This window comes from Neovison vison, chromosome 12, assembly GCF_020171115.1.
Source record: "Neovison vison isolate M4711 chromosome 12, ASM_NN_V1, whole genome shotgun sequence".
Lineage (NCBI taxonomy): Eukaryota > Metazoa > Chordata > Mammalia > Carnivora > Mustelidae > Neogale > Neogale vison.
This window is the reverse complement of record NC_058102.1, coordinates 7,328,187-7,354,772: the sequence shown is the minus strand read 5'-3', so window position 1 is coordinate 7,354,772 and position 26,586 is coordinate 7,328,187. Positions and strand designations below refer to the sequence as shown.

General features: G+C 54.1%; 1 protein-coding gene across 3 annotated transcripts in view; it reads left to right on the top strand.

Annotated features, from left to right (window-relative positions):
- Positions 1-26,586, top strand: part of ZC3H7B (zinc finger CCCH-type containing 7B) — a 56,895-nt gene that overhangs the window by 9,816 nt on the left and 20,493 nt on the right. For 2 of the 3 annotated variants that reach the window (XM_044229138.1, XM_044229140.1), the window contains exons 2-7: positions 13,904-13,962; positions 16,767-16,800; positions 16,939-17,136; positions 18,071-18,229; positions 20,983-21,063; positions 21,894-21,950. In XM_044229138.1, the coding sequence (XP_044085073.1) occupies positions 13,910-13,962; positions 16,767-16,800; positions 16,939-17,136; positions 18,071-18,229; positions 20,983-21,063; positions 21,894-21,950 (582 nt within the window). In that variant the 5' untranslated portion in view covers positions 13,904-13,909. Of the gene's footprint in view, positions 1-13,886; positions 13,963-16,766; positions 16,801-16,938; positions 17,137-18,070; positions 18,230-20,982; positions 21,064-21,893; positions 21,951-26,586 lie in introns of all 3 variants that reach the window. The other variant, XM_044229139.1, reaches the window with a different exon arrangement.

The window sequence follows — 26,586 nt, the reverse complement described above, 5'->3', positions numbered from 1 at the left end:
GTACATTACGAGCCTGTAGAGCTTATTCCTTTTTCACCTTTTAAAAACAGAAATGAAAACAGCTGCATTCATCTGTGTGTGCGCATGTGTGCACCCGGAAGGGTTTTGAGCAGGGGAGTGACATTGACATATGTGTTGGACAAATACTTCCGACCACCAAATGGCAGCAGATTAGAGGGGGCTTGTTGGAGGCGGTTGGCAGGGGATGCTGAGGGCCTGAGATCCGTGGTCATGGAGATGGTGGGAGGAGCTGCAGAGTGAACTGTTTTAGAGGTAATTGTGGAAGGAACTGGGGACAGAGAACAGGATGGCAGTTGGAGCCATGACTGGAGTTTGGAGGAAATGGAGGAGGAGTAGGAGCAGGGGAGATGCTGCTGAGTTAAGTTTGGAATACAGTAAGTTGGAGGAGCACCAAACTGGGATGGGCACCAGGGAGGACTTTCTGGGCACGGAGGCATCAGAGCTGGGTCTTAATGGATGAATAGGAGTTGGCTAGGTGCATGTGTGTGGGGAGAGGGCATTCCAGTGGGGAGAGGGCATTCCAGGTAGAGGGCCCGGGATTTGGAAAAGCATGGAAGTCCTAAGCAGCCTGGGTGTTGGACATCTAGGTAGCACCGCTCAGAGTGTAAGAGATGTGAATCTGAAATATTGGGGAGGGGGTGAGTCTGGCGGGAAGAACTGATTTGTGAGTCATCGACATGACTCGTGAGGTCATCAAATGTAAGAGCTCATCTGGGGAGAGCATGCAGAGTGAGGAGAGCGGGAGCACTGTCCCTTAAGTGGAAGCTCGGACACACTGGTGTTGAGACCTGGGCAGAGGAAGAGGAGCCCCTAACAGACAGAATGGGACCAATTAGAGAGGTGTGAGAAGGACCTGGCAGTTACTGCCAAGAGTCCCGGAAAAGGTGCGTGACAAACTGTCCCTTTACTGGACTCAGCAACCAGAAAGGAGGTCCTTGGGATGGGGAGAAAACTTGGCAAGCACCTTTGGTAGAGTGAAAGGGGGGTTGCTGGGATTTGGGGAGTGGAATGGGACGTGAGGATGTAAAGACAATATAAATTACTGTTCCACAAAACATGACCAAGAAAAGGAGGAGAGGCTGTGCATTATTCAGAAGGGGATTGAGAATCAGGAGAGAGAATTTTGGGGGGTGGGGGAGACTTGAGCATGATGACAGGTTGAGGGATCCTAGGGCTGGGTCTGATTGCTTAATGGGCAACAGAGATGGTGATGTGTGTGGCCCCAGGGCCAGGTTGCTGGGATTTAAGTACCAGCTCTACCATGTGCCAGCTGTGTGACCTTGGGGAAATCACAGAACTTCTTTGTGCCTCTTTTCTCTTCCGAAAAATGAGAATGATAGGCTATCTCACAGGGTGTGCTGGAAGGTACTATGTATAAAGAGATCATGACATGCCAAAAAGAGAGAGAGAGATACCATGCTAGCTCCTAGCTCTTGGTAACCCCTCAGCAAATGTTATTACTTAGTTATTTCAATGTCCGTTTTTTTTATTTATTCAACTCATTTGTTCTTATCTATATAATGCCTGGGTTGGATGAATTGATTCATTGAACCATTTCTTTTGCCACCATTTATGGAGCACTTGCTCTGCACCAAGGACAGGGCCGAGGCTTTGAGATTTTGAAGAGGCTGGTCTAATGAAGATTTGAATCTCTGAAATTCTGTGATCACCAAACTGTTCTCAAAAGTGAGGGAAATAAGGGCACCTGGGTGGCTCAGTTGGTTGAGCAACTGCCTTCAGCTCAGGCCATGATCCTGGAGTCCTGAGATTGAGTCCCACATCAGGCTCCCTGCTGAGCGCGGAGTTTGCTTCTCCCTCCAACCTTACCCCTTGCATGTTCGTTCACATTCTCTCTCTCAGATAAAGTCTTTAAAGGAAAAAAAAAAATGAGAAAAAGAAAAAGTATGGTTCCTTCATGGTTTTCAGGTCAATGGTTTGGTCTTTCTCCTGGGAAGAACAGCCCATGGACACTTGGGCAGAACTAAAAACACTGAGTTTGAAACCAGACTCCTGGTTTTAAGGCTCCACTTGGCCTCTGAGGCCTACCAGGTTGTCCTCAAGTCAGCCATCTCATTTTGTATTTTAGATTATAAGGTTAACACTTGTTCTGTGCAAAAAATCCAAATCGTGCTGAAAGTGTTCTGTGTCCTGCTGCCGCTTGGCAGATCCCAGTCGCCAGAGGGAACCAGTTAAATTGGAGACTGTCTTTCAAACGTCCTCTTGATATAAACACACATTGCACACAGATGTGATCATACAACACAGAATGTTCTGGAATCTGCTGCTTTTTTTCTTCCTCGACCATGAATGTTAGCATCACCATGACGAGGCATAAAATAAATTCAATAGCTGCATTGTGTTCCACGGTAGGGCATACTATAGCTCAGCGGATTAATTCTCTGCTGGTGGACGTTCAAGCTCCCTCTGGTTTAAAAAAAAAAAAAAATTCCTGTACAAACATAACTGCTTGTAGGAGGGTTTTAATAGGATAAATTCTTGGAAGTTTCTGGGTCAGAGGACTGGGCGCTTTATCGTGGAGGAGGCTTTGGGCTGCAAGTAACAGAATTCCTCCCTCAGAACGAGAGTGTATTACAATCTCACGTGATAAGTGAGGCAGAGCAGTTCCAAATCTGCTGATTTGGGGGTCGGACAGGTCACTCAACAGCTTGGGTCTCTCTGTGCCGCCCTCCCCAGTGCGTGCGTCGCTCTACCCGCTGTCCTGCAGCGACACGAAAGGAAAGCTCGGTTCCATTTTGAGTGTGAAGAAAACCCTTCCCAGAAAACCCTTGGCTGACTTCCCCTCCTCTCTCATTGGGCAGGATGTGTCACGTGTCCATGCCTAACCCAATCACCCGCAAGTAAAAGGGCCATTATGATTGGCTGAGCCCCGTGCAGGTTCACCTGGGAAGGGAACTGTCTGGGGGCTGTGCCGGGAAGGGTGAAGGGCAACCGGGTGCCTTGCTCTTGTTGGTGGGTGTTGCCACACTGCTTCACGGAGGTGCTGCCAGGCCGCGCTCTCGGTGTACTTGCCAGGGTGGAGCTGCCCGTTCCTCCGCCAGCGTCCACCGGGCTCTCCTCCCACGGTAGCCGCAGAGGTGCGAGGCGGCGTAGTGTTGTTTAGCCCATGTTGTATCAGTGCGTTCGAGTGTCATTCCTTCACGATTCATTTAGCTCCTGTGCATTTCCCGTTTAGGTTCTTTGCCCCTCTTTTTAAGTAATCGTAATGATCATACAGTAGTCGTGGTTGATATTAAATGATTATTCCGTGCCTGACATCTCATTGCATCTTCGCAGAAAACAAAAACAAAAAAACCTATAAAGGGTGTTAGCATCCTTGGGACGCCTGGATGGCGCAGTCGGTTAGACGCAGGACTCTTGATTGCGGCTGGGGTCATGATCTCGGGGTGGTGGGATCAAGCCCCGAGTTGGGAATCTCCACTCAGTGCGGAGTTTGCTTCTCCCTCTCCTCCTCCGACATTCACGTGCTCAGGCCCACTCTCGCTCTCTATCACATAAATAAATAAAATCTTCCAGAAAAAAAAAAAAAAAGGTGAAGAAGGAGGAGGAGGAACTACTGTCCTTGTTTTAGAGATGAGGGAAGTGAAACAAGAAATCAAGCAACTTGTATAGTTAATAAGGAATAGGGCTTGGATTTGAACTCGCTTGTGAACCTGGGTGTATGGTCACATACTGTGCTGTCACGCTGAGGGAATTGTTTCCTGGTGGTCCCTTAATTCATGGCTGTTTCTGGGAAGAGCCCTTTGAGGTAAGCCCAGCTTCAAATTCCCAAACTAGAAGAACATGGACCTAGAGTAGGGGAGAGGGGACTGCCCCGCCTGGTGGTGGGATCCTGGAAACTCAGGCCTGTTTTCTCCTTGGATTTTTTTTCCCTTCCTTCATTCCTTCTTTCTCTCCTTCCTTCCTTCCTTCCTTTCCCTTGCGCTTTTTTCTTTAAAAAGATATGAGATTTGTTTGACTTACGTGCTTCTTGCTCTTCCACCGTGTGCCCTGACCAAGCATTGCCCCACCCTATCCTCATCCTCAAAGAGCTGTCTCCCTCTTCATCTGAAAACAAATGCTCTTAGAACCACTGTCTCAGTCAGCTGGAGGTGCTGTAAGAAATACCATAGCCTGGGGTACCTGGGTGGCTCAGTGGTTTAAAGCCTCTGCCTCCGGCTCAGCTCAGGTCATGATCTCAGGGTCCTGGGATCTAGCCTCACATCAGGAATCTCTGCTTAGCAGGGAGCCTGCTTCCTCCCCTCCCCCGCCTGCCTCTCTGCCTACTTGTGATCTGTGTCTGTCAAATAAATAAATAAAATCTTAAAAAAAAATACTGTAGACTGAGTGGCTTACACAACAGAAATTTATTTTCTCACAGTTCAGGAAGCCAGGAGGCCGGGATTAAGGTGCTGGCAGATTCAGTTTCTAATGGGAACCCTTCCTGGCTTGCAGATGACTGCCTTCTCTTTGTGGCCTCCTCTGACCTTTCCTCCCCGGGTATGCAGAGAGGGAGAGCTCTCCGGTGTCTCTGGCCGCACCCTATAACCTCATTTAACCTTAATTATCTCCTTAGAAGCCCTATTTCCAAACAGTCATAATGGGGTTAGGGTTTCAACACAAATATTCTGTGTATAAATTCTGCCCCTTGCCCTCCCAAATTCATGTTTTTATCATACGCAAAAATGCATTCATTCCATCCCCACAGCCCCCAAGGTCTTAACTCATTCCAGCATCAACTCGAAAATCTAAGGTCCTAAGTCTCATCTAAATATCTAAATCAGGTCTGGGTGAGACTGGAGGCAGATTCGTCCAGAGTAAATTCCTCTACTGCTGTGAACCTGTGAAACCAGACAGGTTCTGTGCTCCCAAAAAGCAATAGTGGGACAGACATAGGATAGATACTCATTCCCATTCCAAAAAAGAACAGTCAGAAAGAGGAGAGAGGTGAAATGCAATGGGGCAAATTCCATTTGATTTAAAGTCTTGAGAATCATCTTCTTTGACCTGCTGTTCTTCCTTGCTGGCCCACCAGGGTGCAGCACAGCCCCCACATCTGTGCCAGTCAGTCACCCCGCCCCCCAGCTCTGAAAAGGAATCAGTGAGCCCACCAAGGCAGTTCTGATGATTTGTGACGCAGGGTTAAACTTTCCTTTTCTTGAAGGATAAAGCATGTTTGCCTCCAAATAGCTTTATGGTCCAGTCCTGTAGCATTTGAGAAGTCCAGCAGCTTTCCCACATTCCGTCATCCAGTGTTCTTTGTCCCCTTTGGTTCTAACTGGTCGTGTTTCTGCTAGTATAAGCCCATCTGATAGCTAGTTTGATATGTGCTTCATGACCACACTCATCTCCTTATCAAATGGTTGCTCAGGCACATCATTAGTGTTCCCTTCAGGACATGCTTCCTCATATTTGTGCAATAGGAATAGGCTGAGAATTTTCCAGTTCTTTATCTTCTGGTTCCTTTTGTTTAACAATTTCTTCTTCATCTCTTTTCTCTCAAATTTTACTATAAGCGGTAAGGAAGCCCCATGCCACACCTTCCATGCTTTGCTTAGGAATCTCCTCTGCTTAGGGGCACCTGGATAGCTCGGTTGGTTGAGCATCTGACTCTTGGTTTTGGCTCAGGCCACAATCCCGAGGTTATGGGATGGAGTCCTGTGTTGAGCCCTATTAGGCTCTGTGCTCAACGTGGAGTCTGCTTGAGATGCTCTCTCTCCCTCTCCCTCTGCCTCTACCCCCATTTGTGCTCACTCTGTGTGTGTGTGTGTGTCAAATAAAATAAATAAAATCTCTTAAAAAGAAAGAAAGAAAGAAAGAAATTGGGGCTCCTGGGTGGCTCCATTGGTTAAGTGCCTGCTTTTGGCTCAAGTGTGATCCCAGGGTCCTGGGATTGAGCCCTACATTGGGATTCTTGCTCAGCAGAGAGCCTGCTTCTCCCTCTCCTGCTGTCTACTGCTCTGCCTATTTGTGCTCTCTCTGTCTCTCTCAAATGAATAAATAAAATCTGAAAGAAAGAAAGAGAGCAATCTCCTCTGCTAAATAACCTCTTTCATTGCATGCAAATTCTACCTCTCACAAAGAAATGGAACACAATTAATTAATTTTTAAGTTTATTTATAATCTAAAAAAAAGTTTATTTATATATAATCTTTACACCCAACATAGGGCTCGAACTCAGGACCCCAAGATCAAGAGTCACACACTCAAGGCACCTGGGTGGCATAGTCAGTTGGGCATCTGACTCTTGGTTTCAGCTCAGGTCATAGATCTCAGGGTCAAGGGCTTGAGCCCTGCAACAGGCTTGTGCTCAGCACAGAGTCTGCTTGAGACTCTATCCCTCACCTTCTGCCCTTCTCCCCTTCTCTCTAAAATAATCTTTTTTTTCTGAAGATTTTATTTATTTATTTGACAGACAGAGATCACAAGTAGGCAGAGAGTGAGGAGGAAGCAGGCTCCCCGCCGAGCAGAGCCCAATGTGGGGCTCGATCCCAGGACCCTGAGATCATGACCTGAGACGAAGGCAGAGGCTTAACCCACTGAACCACCCAGCCGCCCCTTAAATAAAGAAATCTGGGGGTAAAAAAAAAGCCACATGCTCTATTGACTGAGCCAGCCAGGCGCCCCACTAGAGCATAATTTACCCAAATTCTTTGCCTCTTTATGACAAGGATCACCTTTCCTCCAGTTTCCAATAACCTGCTCTTCGTTTCCATCTGAGGCCTTTAACACAGGAACTGCCTTTAACATCCTTATTTCCACCAGCCATGCCTTCATGACAATCAGGGGTTTTTCTAGCCACACCTCAAAGCTCTCTCCACTTCCCCCCAACATGCAGTTCCAAAGGCGCTCCATATGTTTCGGTGTTTCTTAGAGCAGCACCCCTCCTCTTCGTACCAAAATCCGTACTAGTCTCCTCAGGCTTCAGGAACACAGGAAGGAAAATACAGGATCAGAGCCCTACCTTATGACCTCTTTAACTTGACTTCTTAGAGGCTTCGCTGGTCCTTAGAAGACTTTATCTCCGAGTATAGTCCTGTTGGGGGTAGGGCTTCAACATATACACTTGGTGGGGGACACAAACACTTGATTCGTAACAACCACCTATTAAAATGTTCTTACCAGGGTGCCTGGGTGGCTCAGTGGGTTAAAGCCGCTGCCTTCGGCTCAGGGCATGATCTCAGGGTCCTGGGATCGAGTCCCGCATCGGGCTCTCTGCTCAGCAGGGAGCCTGCTTCCTCCTCTCTCTCTCTCTCTCTGCCTACTTGTGATCTCTCTCTGTCAAATAAATAAATAAAGTCTTAAAAAAAAATGTTCTTACCAGAGGAAGGAAACTGAGAAGGAGGAAAGGGTGGGGACGTTAGCGGCTTGCTAGGGCTGGGGCTTTTGCTCACTTGGCACATCGTTTTTTGTTGTTGTTGGTGGTGGTGGTGTTTTAAAGACTTTATTTATGTATTTGACAGAGGGAGCGAGAGAGAGAGAGCCAGAGAGCGCAAGCAGAAGGAGAGGGAGAAGCAGGCAGGGAGCCCGATGCAGGGCTCCATCCCAGGACCCTGAGATCATGACCTGAGCCAGAGGCAGACGCTTAACCGACTGAGCCACCCAGGTGCACCGACATCTCCACCGAAACTTCTTTTGCTTCATGCTGTAACAGTGTCCCCGAAGCCTGGTTTCCTGGCTGGACGGTGAGCCCTTCAAGGGCAGGGATTTTGTTTCTGTCATGGCGAGTCCCCTGCACCCAGAGCAGGACTTGGCACAACGGAGGAGCCACTCACGTTTAGTGGCAGAATCGAGGGCACAGTTGTGCTTTGCCCACTTCCTCCAGATCACCCAGGGCCACTGTCTGGCAGCCTGTTTGGTTTTCCTTTCCAGGCGGTGTGCTTTATACTTTACCTGCCCTTCCATGCGGGCATCTGGCACTTAGCAGGTGCTCTGTAGCTTGTGTTCTGGGAGGGGCAGAGCCAGATAATGGTTCCAGCCCATGCAGCTGTTGGGGTGGTCTGTGCCTCTTCTGTCGCTGGCAAGGACCACTGGAGTTACCAGCAGAAGGCCCATTGATCAGGCGGAGGTAAGCCCAGTATCTGGTGTGTGGTAGACACCCAGGAAATCTGAGTTTCCTTCCCTGCTGCCACCTGTCTCTCTGCCTTCCTCCTAGCTGTGGGACAGGCCTACTGGCTGACCCCTGTGGGCAGCCTTGGAGTGGGCTGTGGCCTGGGCTTCCCCATCATCAGAGCTGGGCAGATTGTGGGATGCCACAGGGGATTGGGGGGTTCAGGTCAGGCTCGGTGCGCATGTTTCTGGACAGGTGTCCTGTAAGGACCGTCCCTTCTCTCCCAAGCTCCCCAAGAAATCTGTCATTCTCCTTCACATCCAGCTCAAGAAACACTTCCTGAAGAGCCTTCCCTGGCTTCCTGCAATGGGCCCATCTCTCCTTCCTCTCAGTGCCCAGGCCCTTTGCACTCACAGCTAGCCTGTACTGCAGCTGGTGGCTCACCTGTCTTTTCCCTCCTGCTAGACCAGGAGTTCCTGGAGAGCGGGGCTGGGCCTGAGCCACCTGCTCATTTTGTAGCTCCCCTGCCCCCATGCCTAGCGCCGAGTAGGGAGGTCATGGATGTTGATTGGACTGAAGTATACCCTGGCTTTCCAGGGCTATCTCTGCCCTTGGCACAGAGGAGACTATCTCACCAATATGTTGCGGGAGTCAGAAAAATCTTCCCAAAGGAGGGGGCGTGGTGATTTCCTCTGCATCCTGGGTCCCTGTAAGACCTGGGCCTCTAGCTTGGTGTTACTTTGTATCACTTTGTATTACTGTGAATTTTAGCGGTGGTCGTACTCTCGCTGGGGAGGGGGCGTATGAAGGCCCAAGGCGTATGGATCTCTGCTGGGCATCCCTAGTTTATTAGGGCCGATCTTGCACATGGCGGCACTCTCTCTTTAAGCACCACTAGGGCCCAGCCCCTTGGGGCAGCCCTACCAACCTCTACTAGCCTGGGTGTGTTGCTTTTGAGATAAAATCTAGTTGCCAGCCCTGGCCTAGGGCCTTTACACTCAAGAGAATGACCCTAGCATGGTTGGTAATAGACCCAGGAGCAAGACGTTGGAAGAAGCATAGTATTTTCAAGCTCAAGTCTTCCCCTGAATCATCCCACAGACAAATCTGCCTTTTCTGGGCCATGAGTATGGACCAACCCCAAGGACAGGCTTAGGTGCCTAGGAAGATGACCAAGCGGTTGTCTTTGACCAAGCTGTGTCTTTGAGGAAGCAAAGAAGCAGCAGTTTCACGGATGTGAAGTCGATAGTTCTGGGCCTGGCCCCCACGGGCTGGCGGAGCCTCACTTTCCTCGTTTCTCAAAATGTGGCCCCAGAATGGCCCAGCCCCGGGGTCATCAGTCAGGGTCAGATAAAATGTGGGAGATGACAGGGATTTCGTAAACAGTTGAATGCCGCCTGCCAGAAGGCCCTCTCTCCCTGAGCAGCCAACTCCTATTCACCCTTGAAAGCCCAGTTCAGAAGTGGTCCTCTTTGTCACTCTGACCCAGGTCAGAATCCAAGCCCCATCCCTCCCCACCACCTGGGGAGTTTCCTGCGCCCAGACAAGCAGACCAGCCTCCTCATTGCCCCCCACCTCGCTGAGGCCATCACTGTGCCGGGTGGAGCAGGGTTGGGGGGTGGACAGGCCCTCTGAGCCTTCACATCAGACCCGGCCCTCCCAAATGTAGCCACTGTGTTGTGCCTCATCACAGCCTCTTCTGTTCGCCACAGAAGTCTGGTTTGGGGTGGAGGCGGCCGGATGTCCTTCCACATCTGTAAGTCGGTTAGAAGAGCTGTGTGGAGGGACGCCTGGGAGGTTCAGTTGGTTAAGCCGCTGCCTTCGGCTCAGGTCATGATCCCAGGGTCCTGGGATCGAGTCCCGCATCAGACTCCTTGCTTGGCAGGGAGCCTGCTTCTCTCGCTGCCTCTGTCTGCCTCTCTGCCTGCTTGTGTGTACTCTCTCTCTCTCTCTCTCTGGCAAATAAATAAGATCTTAAAAAAAAAAAAAAAAGAATAGATTTAGTCTTGAAAGGTTATTAAAAAAAAAAGAAGAAGAAGAAGAAGAGGTGTGTAGAGGGTGGGCACCCTGACCTTCTCCCCTGTATGTGATGGGCGTACAGCGGATGCTGAACTGAGTGCCCAGCTTAGGAATTCTGGTCCAAAAGCTACCCCTTGCTATGTGTCTGCCATCTCCCAGGCCCGGAAATGAGCGCCTTCTCTGTGGTAATCCTGCGGGTAGGTGCTGTCTGTAATCTCCGCCGTACAAAACGGTAAACTGCCAATCGGGGCGGCGGGCTAGCCCGCCCTGGGACCGGAACCCTCTCCGCCGGGCATGCACACAGCACGGCTGCTGCTTGGGGGTTGCGGTGGTCAGAGAGGAGGACTCACGCCAGGCCGGGTGAGGAACCTTCTTTATACCGCCTGGGGCCGGGCATGTTTTTTTTCCTTGGCTTCGGATTCAGATTTGGGAATTACCTCTTGGGATGGATATGGGCTCGTTTCCCTGAAGTGTGTTCAGACTGCCGGGCAGAGAGGGGACTGGGAACAGTTCTCCGACCGTCGTGGTTTTCTGAGGGAGCTGCAGGCCGAGCCAGGCTTCCAGAAGGCAATAGGCCAACCGCTCCCACATGGCGGGAGATGGTGTGGGGAAAGGTGATCACCGAAATTACAGCGAATCATCAAGAGGCCCTAGGTGGGGGAGGGGAGGGCCTGTCCCTCAACCCCGCTCACCGCCCCCCAGAACCCAGTGATGGCCTCAGGGAGGTGGGGGGCAGTGAGGAGGCTGGTCCGCTTGTCTGGGTGCAGGAAACACCCCAGGTGGTGAGGAGGGATGGGACTTGGATTCTGACCTGGGTCAGAGTGACAGGGCTTGGTGGCCCTGACCCTGTGGTGCTGGTTGTCTAGGCCTGTAGGGGGTCTGCCTCCCTCTCAAAGGTCCCCTGCCCTTGCAGTGCCACACTGCATGGTGACAGGTGCACCCTTTTCTCTCCCACCAGGTGAGCCTCCCTTGCAGGGCCTTGAAGGGCCAGGACTGGGTCTCAGCTGTCGGTGGCTCCCCAGGCTCCCAGGGAATCGGAAGAATGAGCATATGATGGTCCGCTCGAAGGGAGGGAGGGGCCCTCGTGGAGGGGCTAGGCTTCCTAGGAGGGAGGGAGTTTCCTTTACAGGATGGCAGCACAGGTAGAAGGAACCACAAGGCCAAAAGCCAGGAGTCAGGAAGGCCACCCCAGCCCATTCTGGCTGGAGGCCCAGAGGAGCGTGTGGGTGTGAGGGGATGAGCCCTTGTCTCCCAGACGAGGAAGCTGAGGACAGAGAGACCAACCAAAAGGTGTGCTTGGCAAGGCCCGGGCAGCCCAGGGCCATCACCGCCTGCCTCCTGCAGGAGAACAGGCTCACGGTTGTGTCCGTCCCGGGAAACACTTGCGGATTTCTGCAGGAGGGAGGAGCGGGCTTGAGTGACACACGCTGCTGTGGTGGTTGGACTGTCGCTCCGCTCCAGGTGCTCTCCCCGTGTTGTCCCTTGAATGCTCACGACAGCTTTGCGACAGGAGCTGCCGTCAGCCCCACTTTCCCCTTCAGGAGACCAGGGCCCATAGTCACACAGTCACGCAGCGAGCGGAAGTGCTGTCATTCACACCCAGGTGGGTCTGAGTCCAGAGCTCTGACCCAAGGCTCCGGCAGGGCAAGCAGGTGTCGGTGGGCATGTGGCGATGGCCCAGGCCCTGCCCAGTGCGAGCAGCTGGTGTGAAGAGCACTGTTCTGGGAGTCTGAAGACTCGGTGTGGCTTCACCCCTCCCTGGGAAGAGCACATGGGAAGAATGAAATTTGGGGAACTGAGCTCCCCCGATCCCACACTTCTTATCTCTAGAGCCTCATAGCCACCCTTCTTGGCGGGGCTTGACATCAGACGAGCAGCACAGAGGAGGAGAGTGAGGCGCAGAGCAGTGCAGTGGCTGGCCCTGGCCACAGGACGTCTCACAGCTCCGAGTGTGGCCAAGGACATGGCTTGTGGTCTGACAGGGCTGTTTGCCTCCCACTGGTTGAGTGATCTTGGGAAAGAAACTTCTCGCTTTGTGTCTCCCTGTCCTCATCTGTAAGATGGGTTAGTGACCTCTGCTCTTCTCACGAGACAGGATTGTGAGGACATGGTTGAAGAAGATGGAAATAAAGAACAAGGACGCGGGACATCTGGGTGGCTCTGTCGGTGAAGGGTTTGCCTTTGGCTTGGGTCATGATCGCGGGGCCCTGGGGTCAAGCCTCACGTCAGGATCCCTGTTCTCCCTCTCCTCCCTGCTTGTGCTCTGTCTGTCTCTATCTCTCAAATAAATAAAATCTTTTTTTTTTTAAAGATTTTATTTATTTATTTGACAGACAGAGATCACAAGTAGGCAGAGAGGCAGGCAGAGAGAAAGGGGGAAGCAGGCTCCCTGCTGAGGGGAGAGCCCAATGTGGGGCTCCATCCCAGGACCCTGGGATCATGACCTGAGCTAAAGGCAGAGGCTTTAACCCAGGGAGCCACCCAGGCGCCCCTCGAATAAATAAAATCTTTAAAAAAAAAAAACAAAAGAACAAGGAAGAAAGGAAGTCTGCCAACTTGACATACTTGCTCCCTCCCCAAAGTAGGTGGGTGCTTTTCACACCTTTTCACATCTTGGTGCCCCCGCATGTGTCTGCGCTCCAGCCCTCTGCTGAGGGAGCCCCCCCTTCCCAGCAGAGCCCACGGTCCTCTCTGTGGGACCATTCGGTAAGGAAGAGAGCGAGGGCCACACTGCGGGGCAGAGCACGGAAGGGGCCCGTGAGTGGCCTGGACAGAAAGTGCTGGCTTGAGACCAGGCAGCTTCCAGCCTGCTTCCCACTTGGCAGTGGGAGCTCCAGGCTCTGGTTCTGACCCAGGGGAGGGCCCACATCCCTTCTGGGCTGCCACCAGGTGGGGGACAAGCTGACCTTCAGCGGGCCTTCTAGACTGTACACGGTGCCATGGAAGCTGGGTGGGGTGTCTAGATCTGGCCAGGAGCTCCTGGCCCCCGGGGGGCTTGCCCTAAAGAAACAGGACCCCTAGCTGCTCTGCCTGAGCCTCCCTCTCGAGCAGGCTCTGTGTGCCTGTGCAGTACCATCCACCTGTTCTCAGCCTCGCCAAGCCTCTGTCTCCCTCATCCAGGGCATGGGAAATTCCCTCCACCTTGCCAAAATGGGGCACAGGCTCTGCTCCCTGGTCTGGTACAGGCCACACCGGCTCCGGACGCGTGTGGGCTATGCAGAGGGCTTGGTGGTGGTTAAAAGAGGGTGGCCTGGGTTCAAATCCTGCTTCCGGTGCCTGCATGCCAGCTCATTAACTGGGGCTCCCTGAGCTTGTTTCCACGTTGGTAAAATGGAGACAAAATCACACCTGCCTCCTGGCATTGTTGAAAGATTCCAAGAGATCTTCTACAAAGTGCCTGAGTTTGGGGTGCTACATTGTAGCTCTAATCATCGGCATCATTTTGTATCTTGTGTATCTCTTCTCCTTGGACTGGGTTTGCTGGTAAAGCAAGGTTTTCTCCTTGACCTTGGGGTAGTCTGATGCAGAATTGCCGCCCAACCCCCGTGTGTGAGGAAAGGCAGGTGGGCTCCAGGCAGCCCCTGCCCAGCAAAGGCAAAGGCACCGCACAAAACAGTCCAGCGGGGCATGGGCGTGGAGGGCAGGAGCTGCGTGGCTGGGTTCACAAGGTGTCTGCAGGCTGTGAAATGGGCCATGGCCAATGGGGGCACCTGCGAAGTGGGATGAGTGTGGGAACGAGAGAGCCCACAGCGGGGTAGGGATGGTGACCAGCCCCCGGCCACTGCTAACTAACGGATAGACTGCTCTCTCCCCCAGAGACTGATGGAGAGGCAGAGACGGAAGGCGGACATCGAGAAGGGGCTGCAGTTCATTCAGTGAGTGTGGGGCCGCTGGGCAGGCTGGGCGGGCTGGGTCCTCTGACGGTTTCTTCTCCATAAGCCTTTGCTGCTCAGACTCCCATGTGTGCAGGGAAGTGAGGGGGTGGGACGTGCTAGGCAGGGGCCAGGGGAGTGTAGATCTGGAATAACAAGCCATGTACACACACTCCCTGACTCTGGTTACCCTCTAGTCCTGCTTCGTCCTACCATTTTATTTTATTTTTAAGATTTTATTTATTTCACAGAGAGAGAGAGATCATAAGTAGGCAGAGAGGCAGACAGAGAGAGAGGGGGAAGCAGGTTCCCTGCTGAGCAGAGAGCCCGATGTGGGGCTCGATCCCAGGACCCTGAGATCATGACCTGAGCTGAAGACAGAGGCTTTAACCCACTGAGCCACCCAGGCGCCCCTCCATCTACCATTTTAGCCTCGCCCTCCACATACCCTGGCACACTTCCTGTTAATTCTCCTGCTAGCCTGTGTACAGCTTATAGCCAATCAATCAATAAACTAGTTTCCACTGATTAAGCACACCTTTTGGGCCCTGTGCTGGGCTCTACACATCCATCATCTTCTCAATCCTCCCAACAGCCCAGTGAAGTAGGAGGCCTTATTTCCATTTTGCTGAGGTTCCGAGAGGTTAAGAAACTTGTTTGCGGTCACACAGCTACAAAGTGTTAGAATTCTAACCCAGGTCTAGCTGACCCCAAACCCACATCTCTTTCCATTATTTGCCCCTCAGTACCCACAGGCCGTGTTTGGGGTTTGTTTTTTGGTTTGTTTTTCCTTTTTTTTCCCCCCCCACACAAAGCATTTTTACTAACTTTTTTCTTTTGTTTTTCATAAATAGATCCCCAGAGGCCCATTTATCATGCCATTACTGAAGGGTTAGCTGAAGGACCCCTCACTTGCTTGGGTCCTTTCCGAAGCCATGGAAGGCTCCCTGAGCAATTCTCTGTTTCTGGTTTTGTGGGATTTTTTTTTCTTAAATGGGAATCCCCACAAAACTGGGATTCACCCTTATCTACCCTCATACAAATTCCCCAATTTTGTTCTCTCACAGAGATCCTTAAAACACGACCTGCCTCTTTCCCATAGACTGGGCCCGTTGTCACGCACACCGTGTCCGCATGGTCCTGGTGGAGCGTGTGTCGACATTCACACACTGTCCTTGCTCAGGCCGCCATGAGAGCTGTGGTCCGCCTTTCCCTCCTCTCTGGGCCCGCCTCCTCCCCTTGGGGGGGGCTTTGATTTGGGGGACCACTCAAAATGTATTCAGATGCCGGTCTGATGAACAAAGTGAACCTTACAAATACTGTCTTTAATTTAAGTCACTGGTTTCTGTGGAGCTGGGCCTTTGAGTCCCACATCCTGGTTCCCCCACTGGCTGGGGGCTTCCCAAACCTTTGAAGGGAGACCAGCCCCTGCCCTCCAAGAGTCATTGTGCTTGGGGTAGATGGTAGCTCAGTGTTCTTCCCCTTTCCAGAGGGGAGTTCTAGAAAGGTTTAGCAATAGAAACAGCCTCCTGGGAACCCATATGTCGTCTCCTAAGGGATTGCTTTACAAGATAACACAGTAGGACCTGCTGCTTTTTAATTAATTGCATTTTCACATATAGACTTTGTGCCTTAAGCATTTATTAGGCACCTCTGGGCAAGAGCACTGTAGGACCATAAAGTGGTTTGCACAGGTGGGGAGGCAGTGGCTTGTATGGAGGCTTGAGCACCAGAATCAGGTGACCTTTAGGTCAGGGTGTGCCCGGCTGGACAGGGAGCTAGTTGCTGGAGAGGGGAGGCCAGGAGGGAGGGTAGTGATGGGGCCTAGATGGGCAGTACAGGGAACGGCGATGGGCCCTGACCCCCGACCGGTGGAGAGGCTAGTGAGAGAGCAGGATGTGAGCCCCACTGTCACAATCAGGGACATGCCCTTCCTACACACACAGGGGACATCAGGGGACATTGGCATCTCTCCACTTGTCACTCACTGGCTCAGGCTGCTCTTTCTTGCCCAGATGTTGGTGGCAGCTCTGAACAGCAGAAAGAGCCCAGCCCTGCGCTCTGGCCCTGGCTCTGCCGCCACCCTGCTGGGTCACTGTCCCCTCCAAGTGTCTGTTTTCCCCTCTGTGCCGTGAAGGACGAGGAGCCTGCCCTTCTCGCTGAGCTATTCAGCCTGACAGGTGTGCCTCCGCTCTCCTGGACTGGCGTTTCCTTCTGCACTGAGCGGGCATTTCGTTGACCCCAGCCGAGGACAGGGCGCCCACAGCCCCGTCTGCTTTGTTGAGGCCGCCGCGAGGGGTCAGACTCCGAGCGTACCTGGCACTGGCCGGGGTCCTGCGTGTTTTGCAGGAAGGGACGGGAGAAGGGCGGAGGCCGCCAAACCAGGGGGACCTGAGGTCCACTCTCGGGGCCACCTGGGGCCTGCGTGTGCAGGTTTGGTGTGTCGAGGCGTGGTCGCTCTCAGGGGACTGGTTTGCTAGGAGGAGGACAGCCGGCTGGAGCTGGAGCTGGAGCCGGCCCGCTCTTTCTCAGCATCCGCACCTGGGGAAGCCTGGCCGTGGCCCTGGAGCAAACCCAAGGCCTTGCTCCGACCCTTCCATCAGAAATGGAAGCCCAACCTGGCGTTGGTTTAGGGAGAAAAGACTGCTGTCCCCGTATCCCAGTCTGCCAGGTGACATCGGAGGTCCGAGCTGGAGAACGCCACCCTGGGTGTCGTCTATGGCCTTTGGCTCGGGCTCCTGGGGCCTCCATGAGTCTGAGGCCCCTGGGCTCACCCGGACTTCGTACCCCTCTCCTTTTCCTGCTAGGTCGACACTACCCCTAAAGCAAGAAGAGTATGAGGTGAGTGTCAGCTTCCAGGCTGGGGGAAGGCAAAGGGGAAGGGCCAGGGTGTCCCAGGTGGGGGTGGGGGTGGGGGCGAGAGAGGCAAGGTGCCAGGCCTCCACCCCTGAGCCCCATCTGCACCCTGCCCCCCGGCAGGCCTTTCTGCTCAAGCTGGTGCAGAACCTGTTTGCTGAGGGCAATGACCTGTTCCGGGAGAAGGACTATAAGCAGGCCCTGGTGCAGTACATGGAGGGGCTGAACGTGGCTGACTACGCCGCCTCCGACCAGGTGGCCCTACCCCAGGAGCTCCTGTGCAAGCTGCATGTCAACAGGGCCGCCTGCTACTTCACCATGGTGAGCGCGCCGCCCGCCCTCCCTCTCCTCTGCCCCCCCCCGCCCACCGCTTCCCCCAGATGCCCAGCCGAGCCAGGCCAGTACCCCAGTGAGCTTCTGCAGGGCCGGCTCCCCCACGTCTCCCCTGTGAGTCTCCCCAGCTGCACCGAACACTCGCCCGCAGAGCCTTCAAAGTGCTCATACAAGAGGCAGAAAACAGTTTGTAATGTTACTGAGCCCCACCCTGGAGGAATTAAGTGAGGCTCTCAGGGTGGCCGGGGCCTTGGCAGGAGGAGGCCGGGCAGTCAGGGCTGAGAACCGCTCCCCTCATGGTGGGCTGGGCTGCCTCTTTCTGCAAAGGCCTGGCCTCTCCTGCTCCTCCCTCCTGTCTCCCCTGCCCCCTGAAAGCTCTGGCCTCCCCCTCTTCCCTGTCCAGCCTGCTCCCTGACTCAGTCTCTCACCGGATCCTTGGAGAGACTCTGCTGGGAGCCCTGGAGAGGCCCCAGTAACAGTTCCGCAGGCCGGAGTGGACCGTCCCAGAGAAGTGGGTCTACCAGATGCCTGTTCACACCCTCTCCTGTACCCTGAGCCGCCTTCGTGCTTCCCCTTCCTCTCAGAGGTGCCTTATTACTCTCAGTCTGTGGAGCCCTGAGCCGCAGGCAGGTATCGAAGTAGACATGTCCGGAACACCACGCTCAACACTGAACAATTTAAAGGCCCGTCCGCTCCCGTGGCCTGCCGTGCCCATGGGCGGCCCCTTCAGGTGGATGTACGGATGCTTTTGACCAGAGTATGAAGGCCAGAGCTGTTTCCTGGAGCCCTGGAGCCCCCTGCCCTGACCCCGGTCCTCCAGTGGCCTCCATCTCTGCAGGGAGAGGGGCAGGAGGCCCGGGGGAGGGAGGGAGGGTGGGAGGGAACAGGCGCCGACCGCTGAGCTGCCTGCTCCTCTCCACAGGGCCTGTATGAGAAGGCGCTGGAGGACAGCGAGAAAGCGCTGGGCCTAGATGGCGAGAACATCCGGGCCCTGTTCCGCAAGGCCCGTGCCCTCAGCGAGCTGGGGCGCCACAAGGAGGCGTATGAGTGCAGCAGCCGGTGCTCCCTCGCCCGGCCCCACGTGAGTGCCCCAGCCCGGGCTTCTGAGCCTGCTTCCTCCCCTGGGTCAGGGGAAGGACCCGAACACGCAGATAGGGACTGTGAGCTCTAGTTGTGTTTTCTCAGGCACTGCCAAAAACATGGAAAACACACCATATGTATTAGCTCACCTAATCCTTGCATCGGCCCTTTGAGGGAGATAGTATTATTGTCCTTACTTTAAAGATGAGGAGAGAGGCATAGAGAGACAGGAACTTACCGAGATCACAGCTGGGGGTGGCAGAGGCCACCCTTGAACCCAGGCGATCTGATTCTAGAAGTTCACATCTTTTTTGTTGTGGTGTTGAGATTTTATTTATTTATTTGACAGAGATCACAAGTAGGTAGAGAGGCAGGCAGAGAGAGAGAGGGAGAAGCAGGCTCCCCACTGAGCAGAGAGCCCTATGTGGGGCTCTATCCCAGGACCCTGCGATCATGACCTGAGCCAAAGGCAGAGGTTTAACCCACTGAGCCACCCGGGCGCCCCCTAGAAGTTGGCATCTTAACCTCTGTACTATGATGGTACAGGATTGCAGTAGAGACTAAAAGGGGCACCACACGTGCCGGGATCCTGATGTCAGGCTGTCCCTCCATGGGGGAGAGACCAGGAATGGACTGGAAGTGAGCCTCGCTTGGCCTGGCCCACACACACAGCTGGGCACGGGTCTCTCCCCCTTTATTCATCCACTTAACAAGTATTTACTAAGCACCCATGAAGTGCCCGGATCTGTGCCCTTCAGGACCCACAGTCCACTGGGAGACATGGAAACAGCCCTGGGGTCTAGGCCTGACTCCACCCCTGAACCCCAGTGTGACCTTGGACCAAACACTTCCGTCCTGCACATTAGCTGTGTGTCTATACAGGGCCCCTCCTACTTTATCCTGGAAATAATGGGCTCAGTTCTGCCCAACAGTGATCAGGATCTTGGAGGCCTCCCTCCCTGGAGGCAGGTGGGCTTGAGTGGGGCCAGAAGAAGCAAGAAGGGTCTGGGCGGTCAGAACAGAGGGGAGGCCACGTGCACAGTGGCCCAGGATGTTGGTGTCAGAGAGCCGGGTTTAGGATTCTAATGCTGAGTCAGCCATCTACTAGCTGTGTCACCGTGGCCCCACACAGCTTAGTCTCTCTGAGCCTTGGTTTGTACCCACTGTCAAATGGGGGTGACAATACGCCATGCACGATCGGGCTATGAGAATGGAATCCGAAAATCATATAAGGCAGTTGGCTCAATGGCCAGGCACAATGAGTCCAGGAAACATTCACTCTTCCGATACGTTTTGTTTATTACTCATGCTTCTCCAGTTCAGTGAGTTTTTATTTATTTCTTTGTCAGGGAGAGTTAACGAGCAAGCACAAGCAGGGGGCGCGGCAGGCAGAGGGAGAAGCAGGCTCCCCACGGAGCAAGGAGCCGATACGGGACTTGATCCCAGGACCCTGGGATCATGACCTGAGCTGAAGGCAGATGTTTAACCCACCGAGCCACCCAGGCGCCCCTCCAATTCAGTTCAGTTTACAATTAAGATCCTTTCTAACGACAGTAGTCCCTGAGCCGTACAGCATTTTCTAGAAGGTCCCCATCCAAGTCTCATGTCTACTGTGCACAGGCAGGCAGGGGGGGCGTTTACCCTACTGCACGGTGAGGCCGCTGGGGCCCGGCGTGGCCGCTCACTTGCCTGAGGAAAGTTCCCAGATGTGGACTCCTGACTGAATTGGGGGACTCCCCCATTTTCCAGTCTTTGTTGGCAAGTGCTGGCTGAGCTCTGCTCCCTGCTGGTGCTGGGGACCAGAGATGACTCCAGCTCTGGCCCTGGGCTCGGGGAGCTCATCTGCTAGGGAGCTGGACAAAGGCACAGGTTGTGACAACATCCTTGTTGCCCCTTTGGTGCCTGGACCGTAGTTACCGTTCCTTTGTTCGTGATTGGTGTCCCCCACCGGACTGGAGCCTCCATGAGGCCCGGGGTGGTCTTTCCTGTGACAGTGGCGTCCCTGACTCCCAGCTCTTGCCTGCCACGTAAGGCGCACGCAGTAATACAGCCTTGGAGGGGGAAGGAATGTTGGGTGCTGTTACTGAGCACTAACCGTGGGCCCGCCATGTTCCAGACTTCCCACATTCTCGCTCCTATAGGCCTGGGCACCACCCACATGTTCTAAGACATTGCGTGGTGAAAGAAGCCAGTTGCAGAACAATAGGTACAATATGATCTCACTTATGTAAAAAAAAAAAAAAGAAGAAGAAGAAGAAAATCCTCACAAAGCAAAACCGAGCATCCTTTCTAGGTCTGTAGGGACATATGTAAATTCCCAGAAAAGATCTGTAGGGAAACAGATCAGAGCACGAGGCCCGCTCCCTCTGGGAGGAGCCTAGAGTGGGGTTCGGGATGGGGGTGATCCTGGGGAGCACTTGCTCTCTCTGCAGCATATCAGCCCTGAGTTTTAGAAATAAAAAGATCATCTTAAATTCCAAAAAAAAAATTATTCCTTTCCCCTCCCCACAGTAAAAGGACAAAGGGAAGCCTGAGTTCTGGGTCAGCCCCATCATGTACAAGCTGTGTGACCTGGGCAGCCACTGACCCCTCCTGGGGCCTCACCCCCTTGTCAGTAACATGGGGTAACAGTGGACAGCCCTCCCCGCCCCGCCCCCCCCGCCGCCCTACACACATGCCCCGCCGTTGCCCAGGACGGCTGCACAGGGTCTCCAGAGAGACTAACCCGCTGCACCCTGTGTCTTGTCGCTCCAGGATGAAAGTGTAACTCAGCTTGGTCAGGAGCTGGCTCAGAAGCTTGGGCTTCGAGTTCGGAAAGCATATAAGAGGCCTCAGGTAAGGTGGGCTCTGGGCACTGAGGGTGGGCGAGGGTGGAGATGGGGAAGTCTGAAGGAGGACCAGGCACCTTCGGGCAAAAGTGGGTGAGGGCGGCCAGGGCCGGCCCAGAACAGAGGGGATTGATAACAGGTGATCTTCTCTCTCTGTTGGCTGAAAGGCCTGGACCGGCGTCCAGAACCTTTTGGGAAAGGAAAGAACAGCCAAAGCGTGCGGTTCGCCTTAGACGCCAGCTGCTAAAACCTGTTCCCTCCCTTGCCCTGGCTGATTTGAACACCCAGAGATGGCCTGAGTTGACACTGGTGTCCTTCGGCCTTGTGTTCTCGAATAACCTCTCTAGGGTGCGTCCTGGAGACATGGGCATCCGTGTGGCTCTTTGAGATCCACGTTTATTCACTTGGCACCTCTTTTATGTCGGAAAGCTGCATGGGGGAGAGGGAATGGCTCTAGAGGCATTTGTGACCTTGAACAACTTAGTTCTCTCTCCCCTGGGGTTTCCGCATCTGGAACATCAGGATCCTTATGCCTGCCTCGGGGGGGTTCGTGGGAGGATCACAAGGAAAGAATGTTTGAGGTGGTGCCTTAAGGAGCACTTATGTGGACGTCCTCTGCCCTGGTCCCAGTTACAGGAAGAAAATGCCCGAATCTGACCCCGAGACAGGGCAGGTAACTTCGGGCCAGCCTAGGGGCAGGGAGCCTTAGGGTAGGACCCTGTAGGGGCCTACAGAACCCCAGCAGCCCGTGTTGGGGCCCCTCTGCTCCTGCAGCTGATGGGACCCGGAGCATCTTTCCAGAGTCTTCATCTCTCCCCACTTCTCTAATCTCTGCAGGAACTGGAAACATTTTCTCTGCTCAGTAATGGCACTGCGGCTGGCGTGGCAGATCAGGTAGGATGGGGGGCAGGAGCCCCAGCCCCCTCCCTGCCTCCAGTGCTAACCTGTTATGAGAGCTTCGGATTCACTCTCTGGGGCATAACGACCCCAGCAGTGGGTTCAGAGCCATCACACTGAAGGGCTGGGCTCCGTCTGTCCTAGTCTAGGACAGTCTGTGAGCCAGACACCAGCCCTGGGAAAAGGGGGTGAGTGACCGCCTTGACCTGGGCCAGACTCGCGGATAGCTCTAGGGATTCAGAGCACACCTCCTAAGAGGGGCCTCCTGGGACCACAGGGCCAAAGTTGGGGACAGGCTGTGACAGCTGTTGGCGGGCGGGTGGCCTAGTCGCAGTGACCTTGGCTTCCTCACCCTTCCTGCCGCCGTTGCTTTCCTCCCCAGTGGCCTTTCTGCATTTCAGCCTCTAGGTCGCTAATGTCCTCCCTCTGCCTACTTTCTTTGCCTTTCCGTTTCCAGGACCCAGCTACAGCATGCACCCCCACTGAGGCCCTTCCTGGTACCCCCGCCCATGTGGCTGCTGGGGACATGCCCAGAAATTGGGGGCAGAGCTCAGACCTGGGGTCCCATGGGGATGAGCCCAGCCTGCAGGGCTGTGAGAGCTGTTCTTGAGCAGAACCTTGACCTCTGAGCCTCGGATTTCAAACCTGTGAAATGAGGGTGTTCTGTCCCTCGGCTGGAACAAGGGAGCAGATCCTAGGTAGTGTGGCACCCGCGGGAGCCACGAGGAGCAGTCAACATTTTCCTAGCTTTTGGATGTCCCCACTCCCAGGGCCAAGACGCTGGTGCAGACCTGGCTCATGTGGGGGCGGGGCAGGACCCAGCGCGCACACACTGGACACGCCCATTGCTCACCGCGCATGCTCAGGTGGACTTTGAGGCTTTCTGGAAGACAAGGGACAGGCCCTTGGAACACTGATGGAGGCTGGGGTCCTGCCTCTTTGTTGTACGTAAGGGGAGACTGAGGTACAGAGCAAGGAGGGGACTTGGCAAACATCGCACAGCAAGACAGCTGCGGGCCTGTCTGCCTTCCGGGTATTACGAGGCTTTCATTCCTTCACTCAGCAAACTCCCAGGGAACCCTTTCTTGGCCCTGGGCTGGGTTCTGGGGCATAACTGAGTCAGGCAGGCACATCCTTGAACTTGGGGACTTCTGGGTGCCCAGGGAGGCAAATATGGCTCTGTCTGTGTAGCATTGCTCATGGATTGTAACCAGAAATTTGGGGGCCTGGCATATGTTGGATGCTGAAAAACAAACACAAACAAAAAACACATTTGTCTAACCAAATGCCGTGGACTGGGCGGCTTATAAACAACAGAAATTCATTTCTCACAGTTCTGGAGACTGGGAAGTCCAGGGTCAAGGTGCTAGCAAATTCGGTATCTGGCGAGGACACGCATCCTGGTTCACAGATGGCACCTTCTAGCTATAACCTCACATTGAGGAAGCGGTGAGGGAGCTCCCTGGGGTCTCTTTTGTAAGGGCACTAATCCCATTCAAGGGTGCTTTACCCTCATGACCTAATCACCTCCCAAAGGCCCCACTCTTAATACTCTCCCCTTAGGGGGTAGGATTTCAACATATGAATTTGATGTATGTTGAACATCCGGCAAATATTCAGACCATAGCAGTGAATGAGTGACTGAAGAATTGTAAATAATTTCACAATGCCTTAAAAGGGTACTACTTACCCCTATTACAAAGAAGAAACCAAGGCTCAAGGAGTTAGATGACTTGGGTGAGTCCACGGAGCCTAGGGCTAGACATAGTAAGCAAAACATTCGTGGTTCCTGCCTTCAAAGCACTAAAGTCCAGGGTAAATGGATACTAGTGTGATAATTTCTGGTTACAAACCATCACGAGAGCTGTAAAGGCAAAGCGTGGGTAGCCACGGGCCACTGGAATAGGGAGGCCTGATTTAGATTGGGCATCAGTGATCTTTCAAATGAGACCTAAAGGTTGCGGAGTAGGCAGGGGCACGGTGTGCTGGTGAAGCTGCATTTCAGACAGGGGAGGGATGCAAGGGGAGGTGCAAAGGCCCTGAGGCTAGGAGGAGCTAAGAGAGTAGGAGGGACCAAGTGGAAGGGAGGCAAGGCCCTAGTGGGGCTAGAACAGTAGATAGAAGCCAGACCACCTTGCCCCTGGGGAGCTGAGTCTTCACCACAGGAGTGTTGGGAAGGCATTGGAGGGGAAGAGTATTGATTCTGTTCATTAATTCAGAAGAGATTTATTGAGGGCTCCTATGTGCCCAGCATAGAGTTGATGGAGGCACTGGATAGGCAACAGCGGGAGAAATAGCCAAGGAGCCCCACCTTCATAGAACTTACAGCGCAACTGGAGGAGACAACAAACAAAAAGCGATCAGTGCCGTGGAGATGGTTGGCTGGGGAATAATGGGGCAGTTGGGAGGGGTTGCAGTTTTAAACAGTGAGCAAGGAAGGCCTCAATGAGAAGGAGACACTGGAGCAAAGACCTGCAGATGAGGGATGTGCCTTGAGGAGGTCTGGGCGAGGAGGCAGGAGGAATGGTGAGTGCAAAGGCCCTGAGGCAGGCATGTGCCCAGTGTGTGGGACAATAGCCAGGAGGCCATGGTAGCTAGAGGCTGGGATGCAGGGCTCCTCTTTCCTCTCACCAGAGGTGATAGGGAGGCAGGAAGTCATTTCAGGATGATCTTATTCAGAGTTCCTAGCTATCAAGGGGTCCTGCCTTATTCCTGGAGCTGAAGAAATGGGAGCTCCCTTTTGTTGTTTTCTGCTGGTAGTGTTATAACAGCGCCTTATAGGACTGTGCTGGGGTGACCCTGGTTGGGTATGTGATGGGATGTTCCTGCTTCTTTCCCTTCCCACAGCGACTGCCCTGGTTAAAGCCGCATGACACTAGGACTAGCCTCCTCTTCCTGTACCCTCAAGATGAACTCTGACAGACCGGCCTCTAGGTCTCTCCCTACTATAGGGACCCTCCATGGCTATTAATAAAAGGGTCTGTTTAAAAGTAATCAACTCCGGATCCTCTTGCCTGGCATTCAGGCTCCCAGCAGTCGAGTTCCGACATCCCTCTCCGGCCTCACCTCCCTCTCACGCAGCAGGCAGTGTGTGTGTGTGCATTTCTGCCGGGCTGTGCGACAGGCTCCTCGGAGAGCAGGACGGTGGGATCCTCCGTCCTGTGCCGCCGCTCGGCACCCCTTTGGAGGCAGACAGGTCAGGTCTCTGCAAACTGGTGGCATAACCTGAAAGAAATGATTTGTCTTGGAGCTTTGGGTTCCTCTCTGTTAGATGATTGTGTTCAGTTCTGGGGTGCTTATGTAGACGACCTGAAGGCAGGCAGGGGAGCCAGCAGCCGGTTACCTGCTATGTGGGTGTCCCTAGCAGGGAAAGGCAGGGACAGATGAGCCTAGCAAGATAGTCTAGAGCTGGGTGGTGGGCAGGGGGCCCGGGGAGCCCTAGACACCCTGGGCAGGGAGATGCACGGCCTTCCCTAGCATCGTTCATCCGGCCTGTCCTTGCGGCCTCACGTGACACAGCAGCTGTGACCCGGCACGGCAGCAGACACACCGGAGACACTGAACGGCTCATCTTCGCCAAGCCAGGGCCAGGCTCCAGGGTGTGAGGAGTGTTCTGTGCGGGTGGGGGTCGGGAGTGCACAGGGCTGGGGCTGGGGTCGGGGCCGACTCCCGAGTCCCAAGTCAGACAAGCCCCTCTCTGGCCCGGGAGTGGCAGCTTCCCCGGGCCCCTGGACTGACCTCTCGTTGCACTTGGGGGGTTGGGGAAGGACAACACTGCAGGGCGCCTCGACCAAGGGTTGAGCTCACTGGGCAGTGAGGCGCTGGCCCAGCCTGGCAGGAGGCAGGACCCCGCATCCTGCTGCTGTCAGCACCGCTGCGGGCCCATGGGACAGGATGGCGATCAGGGAGATTCCAGTCCTCCTCCTGCCCTCGGAGGGCACGCAGAGGACATGGGGTCACCCGGGGGCCTGCCAGGGAAGGAGGGCTGCAGCGGGACTGTGCAGGACTCAGAGAAGAGGAGGATGTGCCAGGATTGAGGAATGACTCAGGCCACAGCCAGAGGGGGACACGAGGCAGGGGAGGTGCAGCACGCAGGTCCATCCAGGCCAACATCTTGACAGGCAGAAAGCACTTCCTAAGTTCTATGCAAATGTCAAATGATTTCAAACTCCTAACAGTTCTAGAAGGTGGATGACTGTACCATCCTTAATCTGCGGCTAAGGGAGCAGGCCCAGGGAGGGTGAGGAACTTGGCCAGGCCCCAGAGCAAGCTGCAGCCCAGCTTTCCCTCCAATAGCAGGTGCACGGGGGACAGTGGGATCCTACCTGGACTCCTTCAGCCTGGGGCTATGATTGGGGCAGGGGGCACTGGAGATTCCGGGTTTGGCACTTTCGTCTTTGAGCTGCAAGCTATCCATGCAGGGCACGGCTGGGTAAAACCAACCACCGTGCCCAAGGTATGGACCCTATCCTGTGATGGGCAAGGAAACTGAGGCTCAGAGGTTATAGCTCTTTCCTCTCAGGGTACCCCTCTAAGCAAAGGGACAAGCCTTGAGGCTTGTCTAACCCCGCTCCCCCTGCCTCCCGGCTCCTGCCCGTCCGGCCCTGGGTTTCATTCCAGCAACAGCCACAGG